Raw genomic sequence first — 27099 nt, 5'->3', positions numbered from 1 at the left:
AGGTACTGCACTGTAAATATCAGCTAAAATTGCAAAAGTTTAGTGGTGGAGACCATCGGAATCGACATGAAGAACCCTGCTTTCTCTATAAAATAAAAGATGATGTATCTCTTCAAAATTACGATTGAAAAGAAATTTCCTAACCACCCTGCAGACATGATCTTCAAATGCCACCTAGAGCCTTCCGCGGTGTTTAGTCGTTTAGGTCATTGCTCTTGCTGGTCCGTGATGGTTATCATGTAGCGATGAACCTTGCTTTTGCTGCCCTGAGGGGTGTGTTGCTGAACCTGTTAGTGTGTATCGGGCTTTATTAATTTAAAGCCGGACGCTTCTAGCGTCTTCGTTCTAAAATAAAAAAAAGTATCTCTTCATAGACATGAAAATGTGCATGACGACGTGAAATTGGACGAATTAGACTACAAGGAAAAACACAACGCAGCGGCAGCGATAGTCCGTTGGCCTTTATTCATCTAACAGACTGTCAAGTGGGACCCACATGTGCTGCTGCACAACTAAATATAGAGCAGAGGTGTTTCTAAGAGGCTGTATGGTTCCCAGCCTAAGGTTGCCATGCCTAACCTTAGTCATGCCACAACACCTTAGGCATGTGTTTGGTTTATTGCCACACTTGTGCCTTGCCACACTTTTCTAGTTATACGGCCCACATGTCATAGGCTCAATTTTTTGCCAAATCTTGCCACACTTGTGATGGCCATTTTGTTAGCCACACTTTTTGTGGCAGCCACACTTTGCCTAAGGGTAATTGTGGCAAAGTTAGTTATGAACCAAACAGGCCCTAAAAAAACATGCGCACACTTGCTCTTGTCACTGACAGTGGGCCATAGTCATGTTGGCAAGCCAACATTTGGCAAAACCAAAAGTTGCTAAATGTTGGCAACTTTTCATGAGGTTGACAAGAAAAGTTGGTAGCCAACCAATCACTAGCCAACATTTGATACTTGCCAAATATTGGCATGCCAACTTTTGGCATGGAACCAATCATGCTCTAAGTGCCGGATACGGGCGAAGTGACCGTATTTGCACGAGAATGCAAGTTGGATGATCCCAAACCCGTATTTTGAAAGTTCTAGCACCAAACTAAACATCGAGAACAAGTTCTGTGACTTCTAGTGATATTACCTCTTTTTTTAAAGGGTCCACGTTCTATGGTCAATGGTCAGCGGCGCCTATACAAACCTCGACTAACACGAGTTGGAGCGACCTATCGCATTAGGGCGTCGCGAATGGGCCGGCCCAGGTAAGTTACATGTAAGTTCGTCTTTTTACCTGTTTTCTCCTTTGTTCATTTTTATATTTTTATATTTTTATATTTTCGAAAATATTGTAAATAGATATATTTCAAAACATTAAAACAAATAAAAATAATAAAATAGTTATTTTGAAAAATATATTAACACTAATTAAGAAAAATTATAGCCTATTAGAAAATGTTTGTGAATTTTGTAAATATTCATGTGTTTCAAAAAAATGTAATTGACATTACGAACAAATTTAATCATTTTTCCAAAGAATTAAAATGTATATAAATCAATGTTCAAATGTATGTGAAATTTTTTTATAGCATAAAAAACTGTTTGTGACATTTTAAAATCGTTCATGTGTTTCAGAAAAAAGTATGAGACATTATAAGAATTTATCAATCATGTATTTAGAAAATATTAAAAGTGTATCAAATAAATGTTTCAGATGTATACTTAAAATGTACAATGTTTATAAACAAGGTATTTATCAAATATTTATTCAAAAGAAATGTTAATCATTGTATTTAAAAATGCTACTCGTGTATTAAAATATATTAAGCATGTATGTTCTTATTGTATAAGAAAAATCTAGAGATCGGAAGCATTTATTTTAAATAATAATAATTGTGTATTTTAATTATTTAACATGTATAGAAATAATGTTTCAGGCCTGCATGAAAAATATACATATAAAATAAAAAAATGATACAAACAACACATAGAAAACAAAAAATGTTGTAAAACCGAAGAAAAACCAATTGAAACCATAAAGAGTAATAGAAAAAGGAAAGAAAAGGCACAGAAAATAACAAGTGAAAAATAAAGAGAAATGAAGAAAACCAAATAAATCAATATAGATCAAAGAAAGAAAGAAAGAAAAAACAAAGAAAACAAAAGTTATAAGAAAACCTGTGAAAAACAAAAAGAACCGGAAGAAAACTTGGAGTAGGGTGAACCCTACGCTAATGGCCGGTCCACTCGCCCGGGAGAAGTTAACGTCTTGTTGTAAGTGATTTACTACACATTTCTAAAAAGAATATAGCTCTCGCGCATGTTACTTTTTTTTTAAGATTCTCGCGCATGCTGCTAGGGTCGTCGGAGGGCGTGTGGAGATGTATCTTCGTGATCGAATCTCACGGGATCCGGTCGGTGTTGGTCTTCGGTGGATCCGTTCTTCGTTCGCTTTCGTTTAGATGTTTACAGGTTTGATCCTTTCGATCTTCGACTTTCTTCATCGGTGATGGTTGCTGCTCTGGTGCGCCGGTCCTACGAAGAGCATGACGACTTCTCGACTCTCTACTACAACAAGGTTTGTCCGGCTTCAGCAAGGGATGGGCGATGGTGGCGCGCCTTCGGCTCGCTTCAATGCTTATAGTCATCGCTAGGTGGTTCGCCGACCTGGTTGTAATTTTTATTATCTCTGGTATTCTTTATACTGCTATGATTGAAGATGAATAGATTGAAAGATTCTCACGCAAAAAAAAAAGGCATCGAGGAGGAGCTCTCTTCAAAAACCAACCGAGAGAAATAGAAGAAAAAAAAACCGAGAGCAACATGGTTGTGTTACAGGCCAGCCAGCCCAATGATTTGAATGATTGGCGTCAGGGAAATTGTCTGGGGTCAGCCCAACAAAACCCAATTAGTATTTCCTTACCAAAAACAGAAAAAGGAAAGAAACGCGACCAATATTCGCCTAGAGCTACGAAACCACGCCTCGCGCGCCCATCGCCGTCCGATCACAACCCAACGCCCGCGAACGCCACCGTCGGAACCTTCCACGAGCCCCTCCCCGTCCGCTATAAACGCCCGCCGTCCGCCTCCGTTTCTCCCCCTCTCCCAATCCTCCTCCCACCACCAAAACCCTAGCGCCGCCACCGCCAGCACAACCGCTGTACTTGCAAACCGAGCGACAGCTGCAATGGCCGGCAAGGGCGAGGGTCCCGCCATCGGGATCGATCTCGGCACGACCTACTCCTGCGTCGGCGTGTGGCAGCACGACCGAGTTGAAATCATCGCCAACGACCAGGGCAACCGCACCACCCCCTCCTACGTCGCCTTCACCGACTCCGAGAGGCTCATCGGCGATGCGGCCAAGAACCAGGTCGCCATGAACCCGGTCAACACCGTTTTCGGTGAGCAATCCGCCACCTTTCGTCACTACTCTTGTTTCTGCGCTTTAGATCTGTCGATTGGGGCTCTGTCTAGTGTACGGATTGAGCTTAGTTCAGTCCGTTCAGATCGATTTTGTACGGTTTGTTACTGTTGATTGATTGCTTCAGTAGTTTAGCCTTTCGAATCTGTTCTGGTGTCAGCTCGTGCTTCGGTTGATTTGATTTGTTGACTAGTTGTACCTGCGCCAGGTTACAAGTGCCTGGTTGCTTAGTTTAATCTGTTCCTGCCGTAGCTCTATTAGTATATAATAGATCTGTGCGTGCGCATAGTTTTTTATGTGTAGATACTTCTGCATGCGGAATCATGGTGCCATTATCTGTTTAAACTGCATTGGCAGAGCCAGTAAGAAGGGAATCGCAAGTAGATATGGACTCCCACTGTTGATGTGGTTTTATATGAATTGCTACCTTACGACAAATAAAATATCTCAGTTGTGCCATCTAGCTTGAACAAAATGGATGATACATTATCTCTAGGCATAACTGAATCCAAAATGATGATCATGCACTACCATCTGATCTTACTTCATAAAGCTCTTAATTCATTTGGCTTATTTTTTAAACTGTTTTTGCTTTCCTATTTGTTTTTTTTAACATGGAGTTAACACATGCGATGTAAATTAACCAATTTGCTGAACATAGTGAGGTTGCTAACTTTTGCTGAACATAGTGAGGTTGCTAACTTGTTGAAACTCTGAAGATGTTGTTTTTTTACCCCTTGAATATTTATGTTGCTCTTCATTGCCGCCATTTGGTATCTGACACGTGGTCCTATTTTGTGTCTATGCGTCTTGAAATATCCCATATAATAAATCGGAATGGACCTTGTGATGCTAGCTGCTCCTTGTCAATTTATAGTTACAATATGAGTTAAATACACTACAGGTGCCCTAACTTATCCCGCGCGGTCAGTTTGGTGCCTAAACTTGAAAAATACACAAAAATGATGTCGTAACTTGTCTGGGTGTTCAAATACGGTGCCTCCGAATGTATGGCGCCGTATCGAGTGCCCGCGTGACATGCCAGCGTGTCGCTAGGCCACATGTCAGTGGTTGAAGCGTTGGACGCGCGTTATGAGCTATGCGTGTTTTTACAAGAATGCCCTAGGATTTTAATTAATTCTCACAAAAAGTAACCCTTGATTTTAAGTTTAATACTTGCGAAAAATACAAGGAAGCGAGCGTGTAGGGAATTCGAACCAGGCGGCAACGCTCTAGTTTGCGCTTAATTATCAGCAAGCAGTTTATATAGACGATTGCACGTGTCGCTCTGCATATGTTTTTACTGGAGTAATTTTCTTTTTATTTATTTCCAAGTTACTATGTTGTTTTTCTTCGAGTGAAGTTTCTGTTTAGTTTTCATGATACATAAATTTTTCCATATGAAAAAATAAAAAAATTGTAAATATGAAATTATTGTTTATTTTATACCTCTATTATATTTCCATTATTGTGTACTTTGAAGAGATAAATATTCTAAAATTGATGTGGATTTAAAGAGTTGAACGTATATTAAAATCACGGTGAGCATTTTTTGAAATACACGTTCAAGTTCATGTTCATTTTTCATTTTCATATTATTTTAGAAAATACTCACCATGTTTTTTGAAAATGTTGAATGCGTATTAAAAAATTATTGGGTAATATTATTCTTAAATTTCTACAAACACGCTTAACGTGTTAGTACATTTCTAGAATTTATTATTTTCACACAATAATATTTAATGCACGTTGAACAGTTTTTAAAATACAATATTGTCAATTTTAAATAATTGTGCATTTTAAAATAGAATGAAGATACACAATAATTGTGCGTGCTTATGGTCCTCAATGAAGATGCATAAATTTACATAATAACTTTTAATATATGTTCAACTATTCATGTCCACATAAATTTTAGAAAAAAAATCATGTTTATCTCTTAAAGGTACATAATAATGAAAAATAGAATAAAGATAAAAAATAAAAATAATTGCATATTGATAATTGTTTTATATTTTCATATTGGAAAATTTATGTATCATGAAAATTAAACAGAAACTTCACTCGAAAGAAAAGCAAAGCAGTACTTAAAAAAAACTGTAGAAAACATGTGCAAAGCGATATGTGGAATCGTCCATATAAGTAGTTCGAAATCCCGCCATGCCAACTTGTGGTTATACTTTTGTGAGAATTAATTAAAGTATATATGCGCGTTCCCCTAAAAAACAGTATTGCGCGTCCGCAACAATTTTTTTTGAGAATTAACTTAAGTCCAGGGGCATTTCTATAATGAAAACTACACGCACAGCTCAAAACGCACCTGCAGCCACTGACATGTGGCCCACTGACACATTGTCATGCCACATGGGCACTTCATACAGCGGCATACGTTCAAAGGCACCGTATTTGAACGCCTAGACAAGTTATGACACCATTTTTGTGTATTTTTCAAGTTTAGGCACTAAACTGACCGTGCTGGACAAGTTAGGGCACCTGTAGTGTATTTTTAACTCTTACAATATATAGTCGTCTACATGTTACTTTGCTAATTTCTCAAACTTGTAGGATTAGTAACCTATTCTATGCTTTGTTAGCTCTTCCATAATGCATTTGCATGTGTGGATAACATCTTGATTATTGACCTTCCATGTTATTATGCTATCAATGTTTTGTTATTCTGTTGAATGTTCCACCTTGTCCCTGTACCAGTACATCCTACGGTGCTTTGTTCTGTATGCGTTTTGCATGTTCTCTGATTACTGCCATGTGCTTTTGGCTTGCACTGATTCCAAACTTTGATTCTCTATACAAGCCTTGGTTGATATTCTGTTGCTTATTTTCTTACCTAGTTATCAATATATCATTGTAATAAATTGGTACTTCAAAGTTTCTGACATGAAATTTTGCTCTGCAGATGCAAAGCGTCTTATTGGCAGGAGAGTTAGCGATCCTTCTGTCCAGAGTGACATGAAGCTGTGGCCCTTCAAGGTCATTGCTGGACCTGGAGACAAGCCTATGATTGTTGTTCAGTACAAGGGTGAGGAGAAGGAGTTTGCTGCTGAAGAAATCTCCTCCATGGTCCTCATCAAGATGCGTGAGATAGCTGAAGCGTATCTTGGCAGCACCATCAAGAATGCTGTGGTCACTGTCCCCGCCTACTTCAATGACTCCCAGAGGCAGGCCACCAAGGATGCTGGAGTGATTGCAGGCCTAAATGTTATGCGCATCATCAACGAGCCAACCGCTGCTGCTATTGCTTATGGTCTTGACAAGAAGGCCACCAGTGTTGGTGAGAAGAATGTTCTCATCTTTGACCTTGGTGGTGGCACCTTTGATGTCTCTCTTCTCACCATTGAAGAGGGCATCTTTGAGGTCAAGTCCACTGCTGGTGACACTCACCTTGGTGGTGAGGACTTTGACAACAGGATGGTCAACCACTTTGTCCAAGAATTCAAGAGGAAGAACAAGAAGGATATCAGCGGCAATCCCAGGGCTCTCCGTAGGCTGAGGACAGCTTGTGAGCGGGCGAAGAGGACCCTCTCCTCCACTGCGCAGACCACCATTGAGATCGACTCGTTGTATGAGGGCATCGACTTCTACACGACCATCACCCGTGCCAGGTTTGAGGAGTTGAACATGGACCTCTTCAGGAAGTGCATGGAGCCTGTTGAGAAGTGCCTGAGGGATGCTAAGATGGACAAGAGCACTGTCCATGATGTTGTCCTTGTTGGTGGCTCCACCAGGATCCCAAGGGTGCAGCAGCTGCTTCAGGACTTCTTCAATGGCAAGGAGCTGTGCAAGAACATCAACCCGGATGAGGCTGTTGCCTATGGTGCTGCAGTCCAGGCAGCCATCTTGAGTGGAGAGGGCAACGAGAAGGTCCAGGACCTCCTGCTGCTTGATGTCACGCCTCTTTCTCTTGGTCTGGAGACTGCTGGAGGTGTCATGACCGTTTTGATTCCAAGGAACACCACCATCCCCACCAAGAAGGAGCAGGTCTTCTCCACCTACTCTGACAACCAGCCTGGTGTCCTTATCCAGGTTTATGAGGGCGAGAGGACCAGGACCCGCGACAACAACCTGCTGGGCAAGTTTGAGCTCTCCGGCATCCCTCCTGCCCCCAGGGGTGTGCCCCAGATCACGGTCTGCTTCGACATTGACGCAAATGGCATTCTGAACGTCTCTGCGGAGGACAAGACGACTGGGCAGAAGAACAAGATCACAATCACGAATGACAAGGGCAGGCTGAGCAAGGATGAGATCGAGAAGATGGTGCAGGAGGCAGAGAAGTACAAGTCAGAGGACGAGGAGCACAAGAAGAAGGTGGAGTCAAAGAATGCCCTGGAGAACTATGCCTACAACATGCGCAACACTATCAAGGACGACAAGATCGCCTCCAAGCTAGCTGCGGACGACAAGAAGAAAATCGAGGACGCCATTGACCAGGCCATCCAGTGGCTGGACGGCAACCAGCTTGCTGAGGCAGATGAGTTTGACGACAAGATGAAGGAGCTGGAGGGCCTCTGCAACCCCATAATCGCCAAGATGTACCAGGGTGCCGGAGCTGACATGGCGGGTGGCATGGACGAGGACGATGCGCCTCCGGCTGCCGGCGGCGCTGGCCCCAAGATCGAGGAGGTCGACTAAGCGAGCACTTGTACCAGTCTTTTACCCTAAAGTTTATCCCGTTCGTTATGTTGGATGCTACTGCAGTACGTGGTGTTGGATGTGAGCTTTGTGTGTGTGAACTGCGTTTGCTGCTGCCTGCTTTTCTGTTAATGTTAGTTACATCTGGTGATATGCTGCTATTGCTCTTGTCCCCTGAAATATTTATTTCTCCGCTTGCCTTCGTATTTTGTTTTCATGACGGGTTTCTGACTTATGGCGAACTAAGGATTAAACTACTCCCGCTGTTCCGTATGTTTTGAAAATCTTACGGCGGAGGGAGTAGTAACTTTGTTAGAGCCAGTTGTTTGCGCTTGAGGGCTATATGTTAGCTGCTATTCAGATCTCATGTTCACCCTCCCAAGAAATTACAGAATTAAAGTTTAGTGACACGTGCTCTTTATTTTTTCATAAACTTGGTGTGTCATTGAAATTTGCCATCAAAAACATCGGGGCCGAAGTGTCACATTTGACGTGTGGCACTTATCATTTGAATAAAAAAACAAATTAGTCTTTGGTCCAACCTTTTTTTTTAATAAAGCAATAACCAAAGTTCATACAAACATCAAACTCATTACGCGTCGCCTAAATGGCGATCCGTGGCGTTGGACACGTCATTGCTGGCGTAATGTTTTGAGAGGCTAATCACGGCTGAGCTTTGCACCGAGCAGTTCCTGTGGTGCGTGGCGTGGTTGCAGGTGGTCCCTTGTTTTTCACCGGGCCCATTGTCAATTCCTTTGCGTGTTCTCTTTGATGTGCTTGCGATATTTACCTCTGCCTCGTCCTGAGCGGTGTCAGCGTCGGTTACCGTGCTTGTGTGCATGTGCAGTAGTGTGGTTGGCTGACCTGTGGGGCTGATTTACGGTAGGGGCGGTGGGGTCTGTACCACGTACGGTAGGTCTTTGCCCAGATACTACCTTCCCTAGAACGCGCCCCCCTTTTCTCCTTGCTCCCACGCAACCTCCTCGTCTCGCTCACTCTCCCCTTTCTCCGTTGCCCCAAACCGCCACACCCCCCATCTCGTTAGCGATGGAGGCCCTGCAACCCATGGGGATGGCGACGGTGCCTCATGGGGGGTGCTGGCCTCATCAACAACCTCGACTGGGTGGACGAACCAGCATTGGCCGATGTGTCCGGCGACGACTTCCCGTAATTGTTGGTCATGATCCGCCACCACTAACCTCGCGTGCAGGGAACTCCTTTCCTTTCTCATCCCTTGTATTTCTCTTCCTTTGTTTACTCCTCTGTTTCTGCCCTGGTGTAGCAGACCATGGAGGACCGCTGGAAGCGTAGTTCGTGCAGTCGACGGCTTGCGCATGGACGAATAGGGCAGGATTAAGAGGTTGGAGGCCATGGATGTTGGAGCCCACAATAGGTGCTTGGTTATACCCTTCTTTTCTTCTCCTCCCTGCAAATGTGCTTATGTTATTTTGTTCTTCACAAGCAGAGTGTTCAGCTATAACAAGAATGAAGATAGTTCATCAGAAAATCAAGCGAGGGGATTGCATCGAGGTGCTGACGGAGGCTCGGCACCTTCTTGATGTGGCGGTGGCACTACCGACTTCCCAGCAGCTTCCTTTGGTGAGGGAGGTGGCTCGACCCAGCCATGGCGCTAGCGTTGCAGATTCCGGCGGCCATGAGATTGTACATCACCCACGGTAGCATCCAGCTTTGGTTTGTGTTGTGAATGACAGCTACGGGTATGCTCATCCACCGCACCCCTCTCCCCCTCTCCCCTTCTGTAATTTGTTTTGATTTTCGTGATTTGGTTGTTACATGTTCCATCATATGTTCAACTAAAATGGATTTGTAATGAATGAATGTTGCAGCTTGTACTATGGATCCTTGGTATCTTTACATAAATTTGATGAACCTGTCGATTTGGATGGTTATTGGTCGCCTACATGTGTTTCCTGAAGATGTCTAAAGCTTCCTTAAGAAATGTGATTCTGATCTTAGTCAATAGCAGGATGACAAGACACATACTCATATCCGCTCGTTGGTAAGTCTCCAGTCCATTTAATCTCAAAAAAAATCTGTCTTTGGTTACCTAGAAGGTGTTTGATGAAAGGGAGATAATCTATGTAATTTGAGTCTTGGTAAACACGCTCCTTTTATTATAATAGGTAGCTGCATCCGGACTTTGTTGAATACAACGCCATGTTCCTAGACAGCGAAAGTTCTGAACCAGCAACCACTATACAAGTTTATTCAAGCCTACACATTCTGCTTCTTGTGTCCCTCCTCTGTACCCAAGAGCGTGACAATCTAGACATCCCCATCCTCAACAACATTGAGGCGTTCGTAGACTTTTCCCTCTAATTAATGAGCCATACTGCCATAGCACTTAAGGTTGTAATATACATAAGTAGGCTGAATCAAACATCGATGAAAACACAACGAGGATCAAGAAAATAGAACTGAACAAAAGAAACGTTGAATCAAATCTAGCATCATCATGTGAGTCATGGAGCATGGCAGAAAGTCGAGGCCAACGAATATTGAGCACCAATTAGGTTGCAATATGTTCTGGCAGGTCTTAATTGATTGCAACTTTCGTTATCGAAGAACGTCTTTGAATACTACATTTGGTAATGAGCTTGTTCCTTAGGTAATGAAGTTTGTTTAGTAGATTATGTTGATATTTTTTGGATGATCGTCATCGGGGCAGATCTTGTCGTCGCTTCGCCACCCTCGCCATCAGGATTGTATTAATGACACAAGATTCTGGCCCTGGTGTCTTCTGTTAGGTAAAAACAATTTTGGATTCTTATGTTACGTGCAATGAATATCCCTTTTGACACTCTTGTAAGTACAAATGGTTGCAGAATTTTGATTCAAGCTAATCGAATGTTTTATTTTGTGTCAATACAGTACAACAGAGAGTTATCCAATTGGCGGATCCATGACATGTGTGGGAGCAAGGGAACCAGAGGTGCTAGATGCAGGCACTAATTGTATTTAGAGTTTGGTTGCAACAATCAAATCTTTTAGGATGGTACTAATGTCTTGATTATTTTCGATGCCATCAACATCAGGTACAACCTTGGGCTAGGGGATACCATGAACAAATCTTAGTCAAATAATTTATGAGTGACTTCTACTGTTTACTTGATCTTTGGTTCAGAGAATAGGATCTAGCTTCAGTCAAGTTAAGCATCAATTTGTTTCAGGGTTAGTCTCTATTCTTATCCCATGTTAAGAGAAAATCTGTACTATGAATTAAGTGACATCATGAAATAATCTGGATCAAGAAAATAAAGAAGAATTTCATGTTTATTAAAGCATAGGGGATCAGAAGTACAAACTTAGTAAGTGAATGATGGCTTGCTCTTGTGGGTTATACTGTAATTGATTCTAATACTGTACCACTACTGATGATCACATGTTTCCCTTGATTTTTAGTTTATTTTGGTTAGTCGTGACATCTGTGCTTTCAGTTATATTGTTTCCTAAATGAAAAACAAAAGTTAGTAGGAGCCATGTTTGATCATATCAGTTTCATGTGTTTGTTGTTCACACTGGTGGAATTTTCAAATGTTGTTTGTCTCAGAATTGTTCGTCTCAGGTTGTGAATTTTCTAGTGTTGTTTGATAACAGATAAGTTCTCCCAGACTGGTGGAAAGCAGAGAAAGGTTGGGTTCAGACGAATACTTGTTTATTTTTCAGGGTTAATGTCACTCTTCTCGCTTATCTGAGCATGGTTGTTTCATAATTAACATAGGAAGTTAATGCTCAAGTGTCAACTCTCATGAGACAATGAGAACAACAACACTTACAAAAGGTAGAGTACCTCCCAAGGTAAAAGATTAACTGAAATGTTTTCTTGTAAGAGTTGGAGGCCTTACTTTTAACGTTTCCAACCACTTTTCTTCTCTAGGTGTGGGCCATCTATTGCTAGAGGCCACCATCATGTACTGCCGAGAGATTATATACCTCTTGATGATCCTTGTCTTGTCCGGTGACATCTTGGATGCACAGATTGTCATTGACTCACTTGGTATCTCGTACTTACTGTCATACTTCTACTACTTAAGTGGTGAGAACATTATGAATTAACTGAAGATAGCTTGATTCCGTTTTATGGTAAATGCATACTAATTATAGCTGACAAAAAATCTGCTTTTTCAGCATGAAGGTAGAGGATGGAAGGTATGATGCTCATGGGCCTCAGTGCTACTATCATGTAGTGATAACTGCTGCAAAGTTCATATAATGTTCCCTATTTCTATTATTGGAATATTGACATTGTTTTCAAAGATTCAATTTAGTTGAATTGAGTTTGTGTTTTAACTTTCTAACATGTGCATGCAGATCAAATTGAACTAAGAATTGAAGGTAGTATTTATTGAAAGTTTCCTTTTCCATTGAAATGTGTAGTTTTACACATTTATATGCCCCTTTTTCTATTTGTGTGGATCAAACAGTAGAAATCAATGTTAATATTCTCTATCTATGTGCTAGCTGATATGCATGTCCTTTTTATGTCAAGCTGATAGTTTAATTGTCACAATGAAATCTAGGGAACTAAGCCAGGAAAATGGGGTTTCACAGGGTAATTTAATTATAGCATTTGCTTGTAGTTTCTTGTAGTTTCCTTCTCTACATTAGGAGTTTCAGTTCTGCAGTCGTTTCTCTCTGCTTTCATAAAGTTGTGTATTTTCTAAATATATGACTGCTGGTTTCAGCAATATATCACCACAACCCAGCATGCAAAGGGCTTATCTATGTCTTTTATTTGTTGTATCATAAACATCATCTATGTTTAGTTTGCACATATTATGTTGGTATGTTCAATGGTGTAGTATATCTCCCACTCCATCAGCTCTTTCCTATAAGGATCCCAAAACATGAATTGGTGGTATGCAGCTGAAGGAGTTACTCTTAGATCAGCTGTTGAAGGAAAACCATATGTTATTGTTACGCATTTCACCTGTGTTCATGAATAGAAACTAAAATGTGGATGTACTGTAGTCTTATAGTTGTTTTCCTGCCATCTAGATTGTACCAAATATAGTAATAACCAAATATGCAATTTTGGGCAATGTCTAAAGGCTATTAAAAAAATACAAATGGTACAATGCTACTATTTAAACTTATAAATGAAGTAGCAGATCTGCTTCATTTTCATTTTCTTCTTCTCCAGCTTTGCACTTGTAGTCAGAAATTGATGATGTTACAGGAAATAGCCTTGAGATTTTTAGACTACCTACTTCAGTACAGAACTATGGGTAACTGCCTGTGTGTTTCGCTATGGACTTAATTTTGTTAGAACATTTTAGTTTTTTCTTGATATTAGAACATTGTAGTTTTCCCAATTTGAATGCTCAGATAGTTCTTTTATTTATGCAGGAAAATTACAATGCATGTCATTTTTTTGTTGCCAGGATTTTTTGTTTGTTTTATGATGTGGATTTCTGTGTATTTTATCTCATCCGATATCAAACTCATAATGGTGAACATCTTATTTAAACTCATCGTACTTCTCTTTCTTGCTTCAGGTTGGGAAACCGTCAATTGGTGATTATCGAACGTGTCGGAACTTCCAAGCAAATATCTCTCTGTGGCTAGAATAAATCTTTTTTCCCCTAAAATCACTAAACTGCAATGGTATTTGGTCGGTCGTTGTCAATTGAATGTGGGAATTGAAATGTCTTGCCATTTTACAATTCTTGTTTTGCTTCACAATCTTCTTTGTTAAATAGACCTGTTAGTATCTATGAAACTACTACGCATGCTCTCATTTATGAATGAACACTTGTCTCCTGCAGTTTTTGCCGTGTCTTATATTCGAACCACTACGCTCATCTAGACTGCCTCTTTTTTTTGCTGAATTACACATGCTGTCATGCAAAGACATTAACAAATAGGAAAGCTTGATTAGTGCATACAATTTTGCCTCAAGAGGCGCCACGAGGTGGCGCCCCCGCCACTAGTGCCCATCAAGAGAGGTTGGCTGCCACTATGCACAAAAGTGAATCATTTAAACATTAGTTGGTAGTATGACACAAAGCACAAGTGAGCAGACTTAGAGGGGTTGGGCCGCCACTATTGCACAAAAGTGAACCAGGTCTGCTAAAGGTCAAAACTGACATTTTTGCAAACTAGTTCACAATCCTCTTCTTTCGCACTTGAGCAAGATAGTTCTAATGTAACTCTTGCTGAGTACTCCCTCGTGAACTAACATAAGACCTTTTACATCATTTGTACCCATTTTAATACATTATAACTGTGCACCTTAAAAGCTCTCTCAGGCCATTAGCATTCACAGCCGCCAGATCTTCAGGTTTAAAGTTTTCGACCGTTCGATAAAACTCTCACGGCAGCACTTCCTGCAATCTGAGCTGGGCAGCTGCTCCCGTGGCAAAATTGGAGCCCCGTGGTTGATCGGGCTCGTATTGGGCTGTGTGACCCATTTTTCCTAGGTAGAAATCACATATTTGACCTGAGGCCCAAATCAAATCACAAACTGACCTGCTTCCAAAAAAAATTCGCTCTGCTGACCCTTTCGTGTGGCGCCCGACAGCTGGGCGTCACACACCTACTATGCAGCGCCTTTGGCTTAGGCGTCGCACCTCCTGCCAGCGTGGCAGTCCTGGTCCAGTTGCGGCCCCATAGACAGCACTGCAGCGCCTAAGGCTTAGGCGCCACACCTGTAATGTGCGGCGCCTAGATCTTGGGCGCTGCACAGTCTGTGTTCCACTTGGGCTGGCCCCACCCTCTCTCCCCTCCCACCCCCACCCCACACACTCCCACCCCACCCAAACCCTTAGTCTTGTGGCCCTCCTCTCTTCCCCTCTCCCCCCTCTCAAATCCTTCTCAAATCTTGCAAATCCGGAGTATTTGACCGTGGATTTCGAAGCCAACCCCTCCCTTAAGGTAATCTCCTCCGATCCCCTCGTTTTCATCCATAGGAATTGTCACATTTGCTCAAATCTTGCTAGTTTGGGGAAACCCTAGTTTTTGCTTGGATTTGCAAATTTGTGTTGAATAATGTTATGTTTCTTTGCTAACTTGGGTTGGTTAGGCTTCCATAGTATGCTAGGGTTAGGGTTATGTGTGTTTGATGTTGGTGTTAGGGTTATGTGTGTTTGATGTTGGTGTTAGGGTTATGCTATGGTTAGGGTTGTGGTAATTGTTATGTGGGGGTTAGGGTTATTAATTCATATATATGTTAGGGCATATGTGTGCAAATATTTTTGTTAAGTACTTACTTGATATATGTGTGTTTTTGATTATTGTAGGGATGGGGAGAACATGTGTTTATGTTCATCATGTGGATAAAGAGGCCTTTTTGAAAGGCAATGTTGAGACGGACCCGGATGAGCTTGACATGGTGTTTGAGAGTAGTCCTAGCCTAAAAAGCACGGACACGCCAGGAATCGCCGAACTGCCGTCCTGATACGGCGGGATACGGGGATACGGCGGGATACGGCGGGATACGCGAATTTTGGAGTATCCCCGAAATTCGAATTAAAAAAAAAGAAAAAACGACTGGGATACGCCGGGATACGCAGGGACACGTTAGGGATACGGCCTGGCCCAAAAACACACCCCCGGGCCAGCCACGGCCCAATATGTAACCCTATTTTGCAGGGTCTCCAGCGTGCCATACGAGCTGCTCCCTGCTTCCCAGCTCGAACAGAAGGAGCCGCCACCTTCTGGATCGAAGTTCCCACCACCTGGACTCGCCGCCGCCGGCGCCGGCGACTCCTGGATTCGACGGCGACTCCTCCATCCAGCACCAGCAGCAGCAGTCTCTCTCTCTCCTCGCCTCCTCGGCTCCTCGCAGCTGTAGCCTGTAGGTAACCCAGCAGCTTCTCCATTCTTCAACCTCTTCCTCTTTTATTCTTCAGATTCAGATTTTGTTCCATTATTAAGGGATTAAGCTACTGGGTCTGGATGCTTGCTAGCTTGTTGTTGACTTGTTGTTGCTACCTCTCTGCTTGTGCTGCTGCTGTTTGTTATGCTGTTGCTGCTCGCTTGTGCTGCTTGGGCTGCTGCTGCTGCTGCTAGCCTGCTAGTGCTATTGCCTATTTCTGAATTTAACAGCTTTTGTTGCTGCACACTTGTTGATAGGTAGCAACTAGCAAGTGGGCATGGCATCTGGGAGCGCCACAGCTGGTAGCCAATTTGTGTTTGATGTGTTTTGCAAGATGCAACTTACAATGAGATGGGGGGACGAGGATCGATCAAGCACTTGATAAAAGAGACACCAAATGGGGCAGTACTCTAGTCTAATCTTTATTTTGATCTATTTCTCTTTAATTTTCTGTCTTAACTCTATATTACATGGCATATTTTTATTTTATTTTATATATACTCGTCGTATCCCCGAATGGCTGTTTTTGGAAAATCCCGTATCCCGTATCCCCGTATCCGTATCCCCGTCTTTCCGTCCCCGTGTCCGTGCTTTTTAGGTCCTAGCTATGCGGAGCTTTTGGAACAAGTGAGGAACGATTTGAATTGGATGGACCCAAGTGACGTTGTTGAGTTAGAGGGAAGGCATAATGTTGGTTTTGGAATGCACATCCGTTGGAAGACAATGCGTGTGAACTCCGAGCAACGTTGGGTTGCATACAAGGAGATGGTTGCCGAATCTCTAGACAAGGCTCTTGAGTTATTTGCCTCCAAGAAGGTTGAGTCTACTTTGAATTTAGACTTGAACCGGAACCCCTCCCCGTTGGTTGCTAGCACTCCCCCACCCACGAACCAAGATCAAATGAGTGAACCTCATTTCATGCAACAAGATTGGCCAACATTGAGCCCGACTCCAAACAACCAAAATGAAGGTTTTGAAGAGGAGAATGATGAGTACGAAGAGGATGACAACGAAGTTGATCTCCATGACAACAATGTGGGTGATCTCTACAAATATCATGTGCAAGAGACAATGGACCAATCCATCCCTTTTTCCCGTGCATATGCATCGGACTCGGATGACGATGGTCCCGATGAAGAAGTTGATGAGGAGGGGTTCATGCCCAAGGAGGCCCAAGCATTCAAGAAGGTATTCGGGCGGGATCACAAGACACCATTGTTCAAGGATCTTAGTCTCACGGATGAAGCCGTTGTGGATGGTGGCAAATGCATATCTCTTGGAGCTAGGCCAAGTTCTCACCGTGATTTGGAAGACGGCAAGAACGGGATATATCCCGGTTGTGAGTTTCAATCCTTCTTGGAATTGAAGATATGGCTCGATAACTACTCGGTTACACATTATCGTCCACATAAGTGTCCAACTCAGACGTGAATGTGCGTTACACGGTCAAATGTGAAGTGCCAACATGTCCATGGATTGTGCGTGCAAGGCCATGGAAAGGAGGCCCCACTTGGCGCATAGTGAGTTGTCTACCAACTCACATGTGCCGGCACAAGAATGCGGATGGCAAGCTTGTGTACCAACAACACAGACAACTCACATCCGAGTTCATTGCTTACAGGCTGTCCAACCAAATATCCACACTTCCAATAATGAGCATCAAGAGTGTCATTGACCTTGTGAAAGCCATCTTTCATTACAAGGTGAAGTACGACAAGGCATGGAAGGCGAAGCAAGCCGCATTCAAGATGTTGTATGACAATTGGGAGGAAGCATACGCAGACATGCTCTCTTACCTATGAAGTGCTTTGTCCGTGTCCACCCACTCCGGCGGGTGAGGTGGAACAGACCAAACTGACGATACACGGGATGCGGCAAATGAAACTCAACCGCCCAGTTGCATATCAGTGGGCACTGCATAAGCCAGAGATCCTTATCACGCAAGCACATCGGGTTGAGGCGGAACTCCTCGGTGTACCCCAAGCTCTCACCCACGCCATATGGCTGCCATTCCACCTATGAAATAGGGCAACAATGCAAATTTGATGACTATTTTTCAAGCAAGCATGAGAAAGGACTGAAGTAATGACATCCTTACCTGCTCAGGCGTAATCGTGTCCAACTCGGCAATGTACTTTTGGTACATGAGGTTGACATCGTTCGTCATTTCGGAACGATATCCCACTTGTAAGCCCACGTGGGGCGCCGTAATTCGTCATGTTCATCTGCATACCAAGGATCAAACCTGACGCTCTTCGGGCGTCCAACAGGCAGACGCTCCCAGCTCCATACAGAAAGTAGAAGCAGATTACCACCAATGCCTGCACTATCTGTGATCCTGCAACACGCATCGTCCAACTACATATGAAAGAAAAACAATGTTAACTTGACAGCAAGCTTGCATTGCTAATGAAGAAATGAGTTGATCACAAAACAGACCAACTACCTGTCGGTACAAGTAGGCAAGAGTCGCTGAACCCCAGCTCCATTTGCTATCGAAGATGGTCAACGCCTTCAGCCACATCCATGGAGCGTTCTTGCCAGTGGAGTCAGGAAACAAAGTCCTCGACACAACGTACCACATATACACACGAGCATGTGTCTGGATCACATCATCAGTGGCATCCGGAGGGCACGTCGCAAAGTTATTTTGAATCCACGTGAAAGCAGCTCCGGCTGCTTTCCTTTCCCTCTTCTTCTTCTCTTCTCCCTCCTCTACATCAGCCTCAGCCTCGGTAGGAGCCATACCGATAAGAGTAATCATCTGCTCACGCCACCCATCAGAATCGGTGCTCATACAGAGAGGCCTCCCATCGATAGCAAGACCGGTGATCAACGAGACATCCTCGAGCGTCATGGTCATCTCCCCAGTCCGAAGATGGAAACTGTGCGTCTCCGGCCTCCACCGATCAACAAGAGCGGACACCAGTGGAGCGTTCAGATTCGACGTGGACCGGCTGACCAACAGAATCCACAGGAGTAGTCCTGCCTGCTTGATGTACGGTGTGTACCGCTCATCATAAGGCATGGCAGGACCAGAGACCCCGTGATACCGAATCTTTAGAGGTTCAAGCTTCTGCAAAAAACAAGTAATGACAAATCTTAGGGCATGTAAATTTCAACTAAAGGCAAATTTGCAAAAGATTTAGATTACTCATTATTACCTTGTCCTTCTCGCGCATCATGTAGGCCCGGTGTTGCACGTCGTAGACATCGTCCAGAAGCCAAACCATCCTTACAATTTCAAACAGTAAACATATAAGAGTTCATCTTCATCTCAAATATCGGTATACACTAAACATATAACATGTGTTCAACTACAAGAATCTCAACATCTCCTTCTCACACAATGAATATGTCATATGTGTTCAAATAAACTAAATATCTAATATTTGAAATAAACTCAACATCTAATATTTGAAATAAACTCAACATCTAATATTTGAAATAAACTCAACATCTAATATATATCTAAACAAACATCTCTACAAAAATCAACATCTCATAGTTATCTATAAAAATAGGCATCTCATATATATCTAAAAAAACTAACAATCTAGGGTTTCACTAACAAGAATGATATATTGTGAACTAATCAATAACACTACGGTACTACCAATATGACTACACATCCTAAATCGAGCAAATCAAGCAAATCAAAGGTTCCATCAAATCTCGGACAAATCTTTAAAATGGCAACAAATTTACAGAGGAAAAGAAAGAGAACGGGAGAGTTTACCTAGTAGAATGGATTGGAGATCGAATCCACGGATCAAATCTTCAGATCTGAGAGGGATGTGGGGGGATTAGATGGGGGCGCCGCCGCTGCTCTCTGTCCAGAGAGCGGAGAGATGAAGAACTACCTGGTCGGGCTGGGGCAGCCGCGCTTAAGTAACTGTGCAGCGCCTAAGGGCTAGGCACTGCACGTCACAGTGTGGCGCCTAGTACTTAGGCGTTGCACAGGTGCGTGTGGGGCCGCGCCTGGCCTCGGGCTGCCACGCTGACAGGAGGTGCGACGCCTAATGGAAGGACGCTGCACAGTAGGGTGCGGCGCCTAGCTGTCGGGAGCCACTCGAAAGGGTCAGCAGAGCGAAATTTTTTCGGAAGCAGGTCAGTTTATGATTTGATTTGGGCCTCAGGTCAAATATGTGATTTCTGCCTTTTTCCTATCCTCTTCCCCTTTGCTCTCTTAGCCCTCAAGAAACCTAACGAAGCTGGCGGCTGAGATGACTCGGCTGGTGCTCTGCTGGGCCGCTCCAATGGCGACGTCGACCCTGTCGGCCGCTATCTACCTTGCCGCCGCCGCTCCCACTGATTTTGCTGCCTCTGCGACGCCTCCGTCCCTCCAAGGCGATTGCATCATCTGAGGCGGGGTCGCGGCACCTTCCCAGATGCGGCGGAGGCACCACATCCCATGGCGACGGCGGCCTGGAGCTCCTCCCACTCTATTTCGTCCCCACGTTGATGCAAGCCATCTGCGGTGTGATCCTTCCAAGGTGCACGGTCTTCTTGGTGGATCCAGCTGAGGCGCGCGATGGGATCCCGTGCGAGGGGACGAGGCGATCTAGCGGCGCGTGTTCATCTCGGTGGATCCAGTTGAAGTGCACGAGGGAGTCATCCTAGGGGTTGGAATTGGTGACTGAGGAGGAGGCGGCGCCGGCGAGGGTGCACAAGCCGTGCACAAGGCCACGACGACTCCACAAAGACTGTTGCGCTCTCCCTGACCATCGATCGCGTGCTCTCCGACCTCTCCTCATCATTGACGGGTGAAGAAAATTTCTTCTAGAGGTGAGGCAGTGGGAAATAATCTTGATGCAACAGCGAAAGTGCTACAGATCCTAGCCTCCTCCCCTTGTGTATGTTCTAGCAGAGACAGATAGGAGATTCAGATAGGAGCGATTCACAAATTTCGTCTCCTCTGTTAAATTTCGTTGGTCTCTTCTCTCCTATACGCTATCCGATTTTCTTGATTGTTGGCCATATATTTGTGTACTCAAAATGATGTTGCCCAATGTATATTTTCAGTATATGCTGCTGTCTAATGCTTATACAGCGGAGAGGAGGTGTCCGAGGAGCCGACCCCAATGGCTCTGTCTACGCAGGTGCCATACACTTTCCTGCCCAGTGCAGTAATCACCTCACTCTGCACAGGTACTCCATGCTAATTTCTCCTCTTTTCGCCAGCAGCCGTGGATTGGATGCACAATTGTTTCACTTCGCAAACAACAGCCATGTCAGGAAGCCATGATCTGGAGTGGTCATCGCTCAATAAAAGTGAGGCATCCTTCCTCATTCACCCCCGTGGTTTGTAAAGCCTTGACTGTTCAACCCGCGTCTATGTAGCTGCTCGCTAGACTGTTGATTACTACTAAAATTGTGATTTTATTAATCTCAAGATGGATGCAGCAAAACCCCCATTGAAGAAACGTGCTAGAAGCCAGCTCCACATTCGGCTAACCTGAACCTTCATCGCTACCTAGGTATGGCTGCCAAGTTTCCTTTAGTAATGTATATGCATCATGTTCAGACATGCCTGCAAGGCTCCATCTAGGTAGATGTTACGTACTCTAGCTTCCCACCACTAATTTCATTTAGTTTCTTGATTGTAAGTTGAACAAACTGAATCTACGTACATATGCAAAAATATTTCACTATGCAAACTACAATATATGGTCTGCACTTGCAATAGTTTTACTGCACTTGGAATACAATGTCGTGAAGAAAATTATTGTGTTTGCCACAACCTTAGCCTGACATACACATTCTGAAATGGTCGGCGTTCAAACAAAACAAAGGTTAGCATCCTTCCTCGTTCATCCCCGTTTTAGAATGGTTTTGTACGATGCAGATTCATTGAATGGCCGAGTATTAATTTCATTGGATCTGTGGTGCGATGTCTAGCTAGCAATTGGAAAACCAATTAGTTGATGAATTGAAGCAGTCTTGTTTGCAAGTGTACCACTTGTTGTGTTCTTAAAGAAAAGGACTTGGCTTCTCTAGCTTCGCAAGTCTTTAATAAACATGCATAATACAAGGATTGGGCTCATCGCTTTATTGACATGCATGTCATCATTTGTGAGAAGTCATTTTCAGTACCATTGATATTGCTTACAAACATGTTGACCAGGCGCAAACTGAAGCAGATCCATCCAAGATGCTCAAAACTGTTTTATTTTTGTGCTCTTGTGTTCTATCTTCTTGAACAACCCAACCAACACATTTGTAGTCTAGGCCCAGAATAGGTGTTTACTTCATTACTAACTCCATTTATTTTGACTTCCTCATCGACAATAAGTTGTAGTAAAATACTGAATCTGCCGACATGCATTCTAGAATGGCCGTCTTCAAACAAAGGTGAGACTCATTTACTCCCCTGGTTTCGGTTGTGATTGTTCAATCCCTTTCCATTATCTGTAGCCTGGGTTCGCTGCTAGACTACTTTTTACTATTCCAATTGCAAAATATATGTCTCAACGGACTATACTAACCGAGAAGGTTGAAATCCCACGAGAAGACGACATGCTAGCGGCCAGCTCTACCTTTTGCCAACGTGTGAATCAAGGCTGCATCGATCGGCTAACTAATGAGATCAATGAGTTTCTTCATTAGGACCTCAGATTGATTCCCAAGTTTTCTCGTAGCTAGCAAGTCCCTCCATCCGGGTTTATTAGGCCGACCAATAAATTTAAGTATGTCACAAAAATTATATCATCGGAAAGCTCTTTCAAATACAAATCCAACCATGTACTTTTTGTACCATATATTTTATATTTTACTGGGAATATGGATGGTCAAAGTTTGGCTCAAAATAGTGGGGGGCCTAATAAACCTGGACGGAGGTACTAGCTAGCAAGTCTAATTAGTGAGTAATATATTCAGACCTGCAGTCTCCATCTTTATTAGTTTATTACTCCCTCGGTCCGGAAAAGGTTGTCCCAAGCTTGTTCCTCAAATGGTTGTATCTAGCGCTAACTTGGTGCTAGATACATCCATATCAAGGACAAGTTTTTTCGGACAGAGGGAGTACTTAACAATGCCCTCAAGACCTGCACAGAAAACAAGGTCAGATCCGTGGAACACATGATACTAGCAAAAATGCTCTGTAGGTAATGTTGTTATTATTGTTTCTTTCATCAACATACACCATGTTATTTAGGGAGCAATTATAACTGTTGTGCGCTTCTCCTTGGCACACTACTTATGTAGTTATTTCCTCAATTCATTTTCCTTGCTAACAAGTATTTTGTTTGTACTTCAGTGTAAGCAACTGTAAGTTGGTTAAGATGTAACACAACTTGAACCATTCTTTCATAACAACCCACTGGCATTTGATATTGAGTTTCAGAATTTTTATTATTATTGTAGATCAGATGGAAATCTACAACCTCAAATCTGAGCAAGTACACATTCAGTCATCTATCCTGACGCAATGCAGAATATTTGTCCCTTAGACCATAATGTATACTTGTATTACTGGCCAGAACGCATTGAGATTTTTTAAGATAATAAATATCGCCCCAAAGTTCTGAAATATTTGTACTGCTTTTTTTCTCTCTCTCATGTCTTTCCTCGATACCTTTTTAGTTATCATGATGTGAGTCTTTGCGGGAGTCTTTTTAGGAGACAAAAAGAGGTCATGTTCCATATCAATCATAATTTATATCTCCGCGCTTAATACCACAACTCAAACATTAGACCTAAGGAGAAAACTCAAAATACTACTCCCTCCGTCCCAAAATAAATGTCTCAACTATGTACTAACTTTAGTACAAAGTTCTCAACTTTGTACTAACTTTAGTACAAAGTTGTACTAAAGTTGAGACACTTATTTTGAGACGGAGGGACTACTTTTTTGCAGATTAATCGGACTGGAGTTCTCTTGAGTTACACAGCATTATATTCTTGATTTCTCTCTTTAGTTACATCCCATCATATTCTATAAAATGGAGAGACAAGTACAGTATATAAAAGCACTGCAAACAAATGTATACAAGTTACTTCATATCTCTAACAACTCTTTTAAGTCAAAATAGACGGGCGCAACAACACGCGCCATCAACGATCTAGTCCTTGCTTAATACACTGTTGCATAAGAGAACACTAATCCCCTCACAGATTTCTACCTTGACATTGGCATCGACGAATAGCTTGAAGGTCCCATATGACAATCTGGTGCCTCAGGAGGCTACCATAAGGTAACTGTAATAACTCTGTTATGTTTTGCTCAAAAGAGCCTTTGAATATACATGCTTACATTCATAGAGTTTGTTGAGATACTTGTTGTTTTCAGCATATGGCGTGCATGATGCGTGTATGTTTATAAAGTGCACGTCATGTGTGGGGTTCGATAACCTAGTTGTGTACTTGCTAGCGGATTTTCTTACAAAGAGGTGACTTATTATGTTCTGGGGGCTTGGGAGTTTATCATGCCACGCTAGATGCTGACGCTCTGACTCAGGCCACATTGAGCGACACATGCACTGGGAGCTCGGGAGGTTACCACACCACGCGAGGTGTTGGCCCTTCGGTCCATTTGCATTGCATCAACAGTTGCACGATCATGCCCAGTGGAGGCACATGACTTTGGTCTCAGACTGGAATCTTAGATGTGCGATTGCTAGCAGCCGATCAAATGTAAGATGAAGCGACTTGGCTATGCGTTGAGGTTTCATTCCCAGCCTTGCATAGTATTGATGTGCAAACACTAGATTCCCCTACATCAATTGATCTATTCTCGATGTAGGACTGCTGAACCATTGTTCCGGGCTCTCTAAGTGTATATGACGCCAAGCCAGTTCAGTCGATTGTTTTGTCCAGACGCTAATCTCGGCCTCCTGTATAATCCATTGCAGCTAGATTTGCATGCTTTAGATGTCGGGACTCAACTGCTACAATCTCTAGATGTTCGTTCAGGTGATCATTCGAAGGGCCAAATCAGAACTTCTCCTTCGTTCGCTAGTGGCGACTGGAGTCCATCTCTGGTCGGCGAAGAGGGTGTGTAACAGTCGCGTGTGCAACTGTCTTGGTTGCATGGCATCCATGAAAAGCACTTCTCTACACGTGGCTCCTCCCTTAGGCGGACCCTTGATGAATTCTTTTTGAATGTCGACGTAATCCACCTCCATCCCTCTCATACTTTGCAAAACATATACATATACACACAGAAACACACCTTTTGTATTATCACGCATAACAAATATATAAGGAACATATTTTGTATGCATCTCTTCTGATTGTTAAAACTCGATGATTTTTTAGTCTTGTGCATCATAAAGCTATGGCAATCAACATTTTCAGAGCATCATTGGAAGCCATCGATTTTTATCTCTGATCTACAAAAGTGAACATATAGATAATATTAAAATAAAAATAAGCCCAGATACAATTCATATTCATTGGTCAGATGTCAAATGTGAGCAGGTGTCTATTTTTAGTTGGAGTGAGTGGCATTGTACTTTTTAGTAGAGTGAGTCACATTCCCATTTAATAAAGTGTAAGCTCACCTATAAATCACTTGTTGGTAATTATTCTCCAGAAATGATTTGTTGATATTTTTCTCCAGAAACTGGCTTTCCCTAAAGAAGGTGCCACTCCTTCTCTTTTTATTATAAACCAAAAGCAATTCACTCTCTCTTTCTCTCTCCGCATGGCACAACGCTCACACTCGCATCTCATTCTCCCGTCCTGCTCTTCTTGTTGTCGTCATTGGCATCAAACCATGCCATAGCATTCAACCCACCCTTCCTCTCAGCGCCGTCTCCCCTCCCCTCCACGGCATTGCTCCCTCCCCCTCTACGGCGTCCCAGGCCGATTCCCAGTGCCAAGGAATGCACACCGTCATAGCCGAGGGTGACCACCACAACGTGTTTTACCGAAATAGGCTTACGCCCCGCTATATTGGTATAGCAACCACCCGATACAACAATCCGAACCACGCTGGGGCAAACAGCACAAGCACGCCCAAAAGAAATAACAAGAGAAAATAAGAGAAAAAATGCCAACAACGCCGGATCAACGAAAGCTACGACACACCGCGATCGCTGCGCCCACCGAAGATAACCACCACGCTCCAAAGCCACCGAGTTGCCGGGTACCAAGCACCACCTTCAAGAAGGAATGCGACGATGACGATGCTGCTGCCCGGACGAATCCTAGGATTTCTTCCGGTACACGGAGGGTACATGGGGGAGAGGGTCACCTGACGCCCTTCAAGAAGGATGGCGGCGCCCGCAGGCGTCACCGCGTTGGTGCCGGCAAGACCCGACATGGATTTCTCCCGACCTCTCGCGCCCACCACCCAGGACCAACCTTCAGCTCCACCACACCCGCCGCCCACCAACATGCGCCAACAGTCACGAGGACACCGCCGTCGTCTCACCACGACCAACGAAGCGAGGCCGGCCGGATCCAAACGAGACACCCGAAGACAAGGACCGGCAGCACCGCAGCCACGAGGGAGGGAACAACCTCCACCGGCTTAGGCGGTAGCAGACCGGGCATAGCAGCAGAGGCACACCGGACCCCCTGTCCGGCCGGGCCCAGCGTGGGCCCGTGAAGCTTCGCCGCCGTGCTGCAGCAGTCGCGACACAGCAGCCGCCGTCCCTGTCGCGAGAAGCTCGCCGGAAACCACCGGAGAACAGCCCACTGCGGCCACCCAGCAGGCCCGCCCCGACCCAGATCGGGCCCGTAGGGCCTAGATCTGGGCCAGCCGGGCGTTGCCGGCCGCCGCAGGCCATGGGCCGTCACCGCCGCCAAGGGGCAACGCCGCCGCACCGCCGCCGTCCAGATCCGCGTCGGAATGCCGCCGGCCGAAGGGCTCCGCCGCCAGGACCGCTCGCCCGAGCCGGGGTCCAGCGACAGGGGAAGAAGGAGGGCCGCCACCGCCGGACTACGGGGCGCCACGCGGGCAACGCCCGGCCGCGCCCGCCGGCGGCAGCGGCGAGGGGGAAGGGGGGCGGGGACTCGCGTGGAGGGGGAGGGGTGGGGAACCGCCCCGGTCGCCTCGCTCGGGAAGGGTGACGCAGGGGCACGTTTCCATCGCATAATGTGTACCACCACAACGTGTTTTTGCTCTCATGATATACGAAATTGTGTACAGCATGCATCCTTTCGCCTCTTCTTTTCTAAAATAAGTATTGTTGATTCAACATCAAAAGAAATAGCAAAATCTGGGATGCTGCTTATACTTTCATTCTTAT

At 44.0% G+C, this 27099-nt stretch overlaps 1 protein-coding gene and 2 long non-coding RNA genes across 18 annotated transcripts; all 3 read left to right on the top strand.

The window, feature by feature from the left end:
- Window positions 1-2969: 2969 nt before the first annotated feature.
- LOC123091767 (heat shock cognate 70 kDa protein 2) lies at window positions 2970-8222 on the top strand. Its single transcript, XM_044513385.1, has 2 exons — window positions 2970-3394; window positions 6329-8222. The coding sequence occupies exons 1-2, from the start codon at window positions 3181-3183 to the stop codon at window positions 8059-8061; spliced, it is 1947 nt and encodes a 648-aa protein (XP_044369320.1). The 5' UTR covers window positions 2970-3180; the 3' UTR covers window positions 8062-8222.
- Window positions 8223-8516: 294 nt separating this feature from the next.
- Window positions 8517-14778, top strand: LOC123091768 (uncharacterized). 16 transcript variants are annotated; one of them, XR_006443474.1, is made up of 10 exons: window positions 8517-9454; window positions 9527-9779; window positions 9909-10081; window positions 10751-10829; window positions 10954-11117; window positions 11207-11253; window positions 11633-11714; window positions 11804-11863; window positions 11960-12118; window positions 12211-14776. It is a non-coding gene; the product is annotated as an uncharacterized lncRNA (long non-coding RNA). The 16 variants fall into 16 exon arrangements; XR_006443472.1 differs by having other exon boundaries at window positions 10954-11014; window positions 11118-11253; window positions 11680-11714; window positions 12211-14775; XR_006443466.1 differs by having other exon boundaries at window positions 10954-11714; window positions 12211-12231; window positions 13581-14778.
- Window positions 14779-18947: 4169 nt separating this feature from the next.
- LOC123091766 (uncharacterized) lies at window positions 18948-25120 on the top strand. Its single transcript, XR_006443458.1, has 4 exons — window positions 18948-21003; window positions 21089-21175; window positions 21298-24096; window positions 24754-25120. It is a non-coding gene; the product is annotated as an uncharacterized lncRNA (long non-coding RNA).
- Window positions 25121-27099: the final 1979 nt, after the last annotated feature.

Source organism: Triticum aestivum, chromosome 4B (assembly GCF_018294505.1).
Source record: "Triticum aestivum cultivar Chinese Spring chromosome 4B, IWGSC CS RefSeq v2.1, whole genome shotgun sequence".
NCBI classification, from domain to species: domain Eukaryota; kingdom Viridiplantae; phylum Streptophyta; class Magnoliopsida; order Poales; family Poaceae; genus Triticum; species Triticum aestivum.
The sequence above is the reverse complement of the archived record's forward strand: the minus strand, read 5'-3'. Positions and strand labels throughout refer to the sequence as shown.

Coding starts and splice junctions, on each gene's coding strand:
- LOC123091767 (XM_044513385.1), top strand. CDS start 3,181: ATGGCCGGCAAGGGCGAGGGTCCCGCCATCGGGATCGATCTCGGCACG. Junction 3,395..6,328: donor CCCGGTCAACACCGTTTTCG/GTGAGCAATCCG, acceptor TTTGCTCTGCAG/ATGCAAAGCGTCTTATTGGC.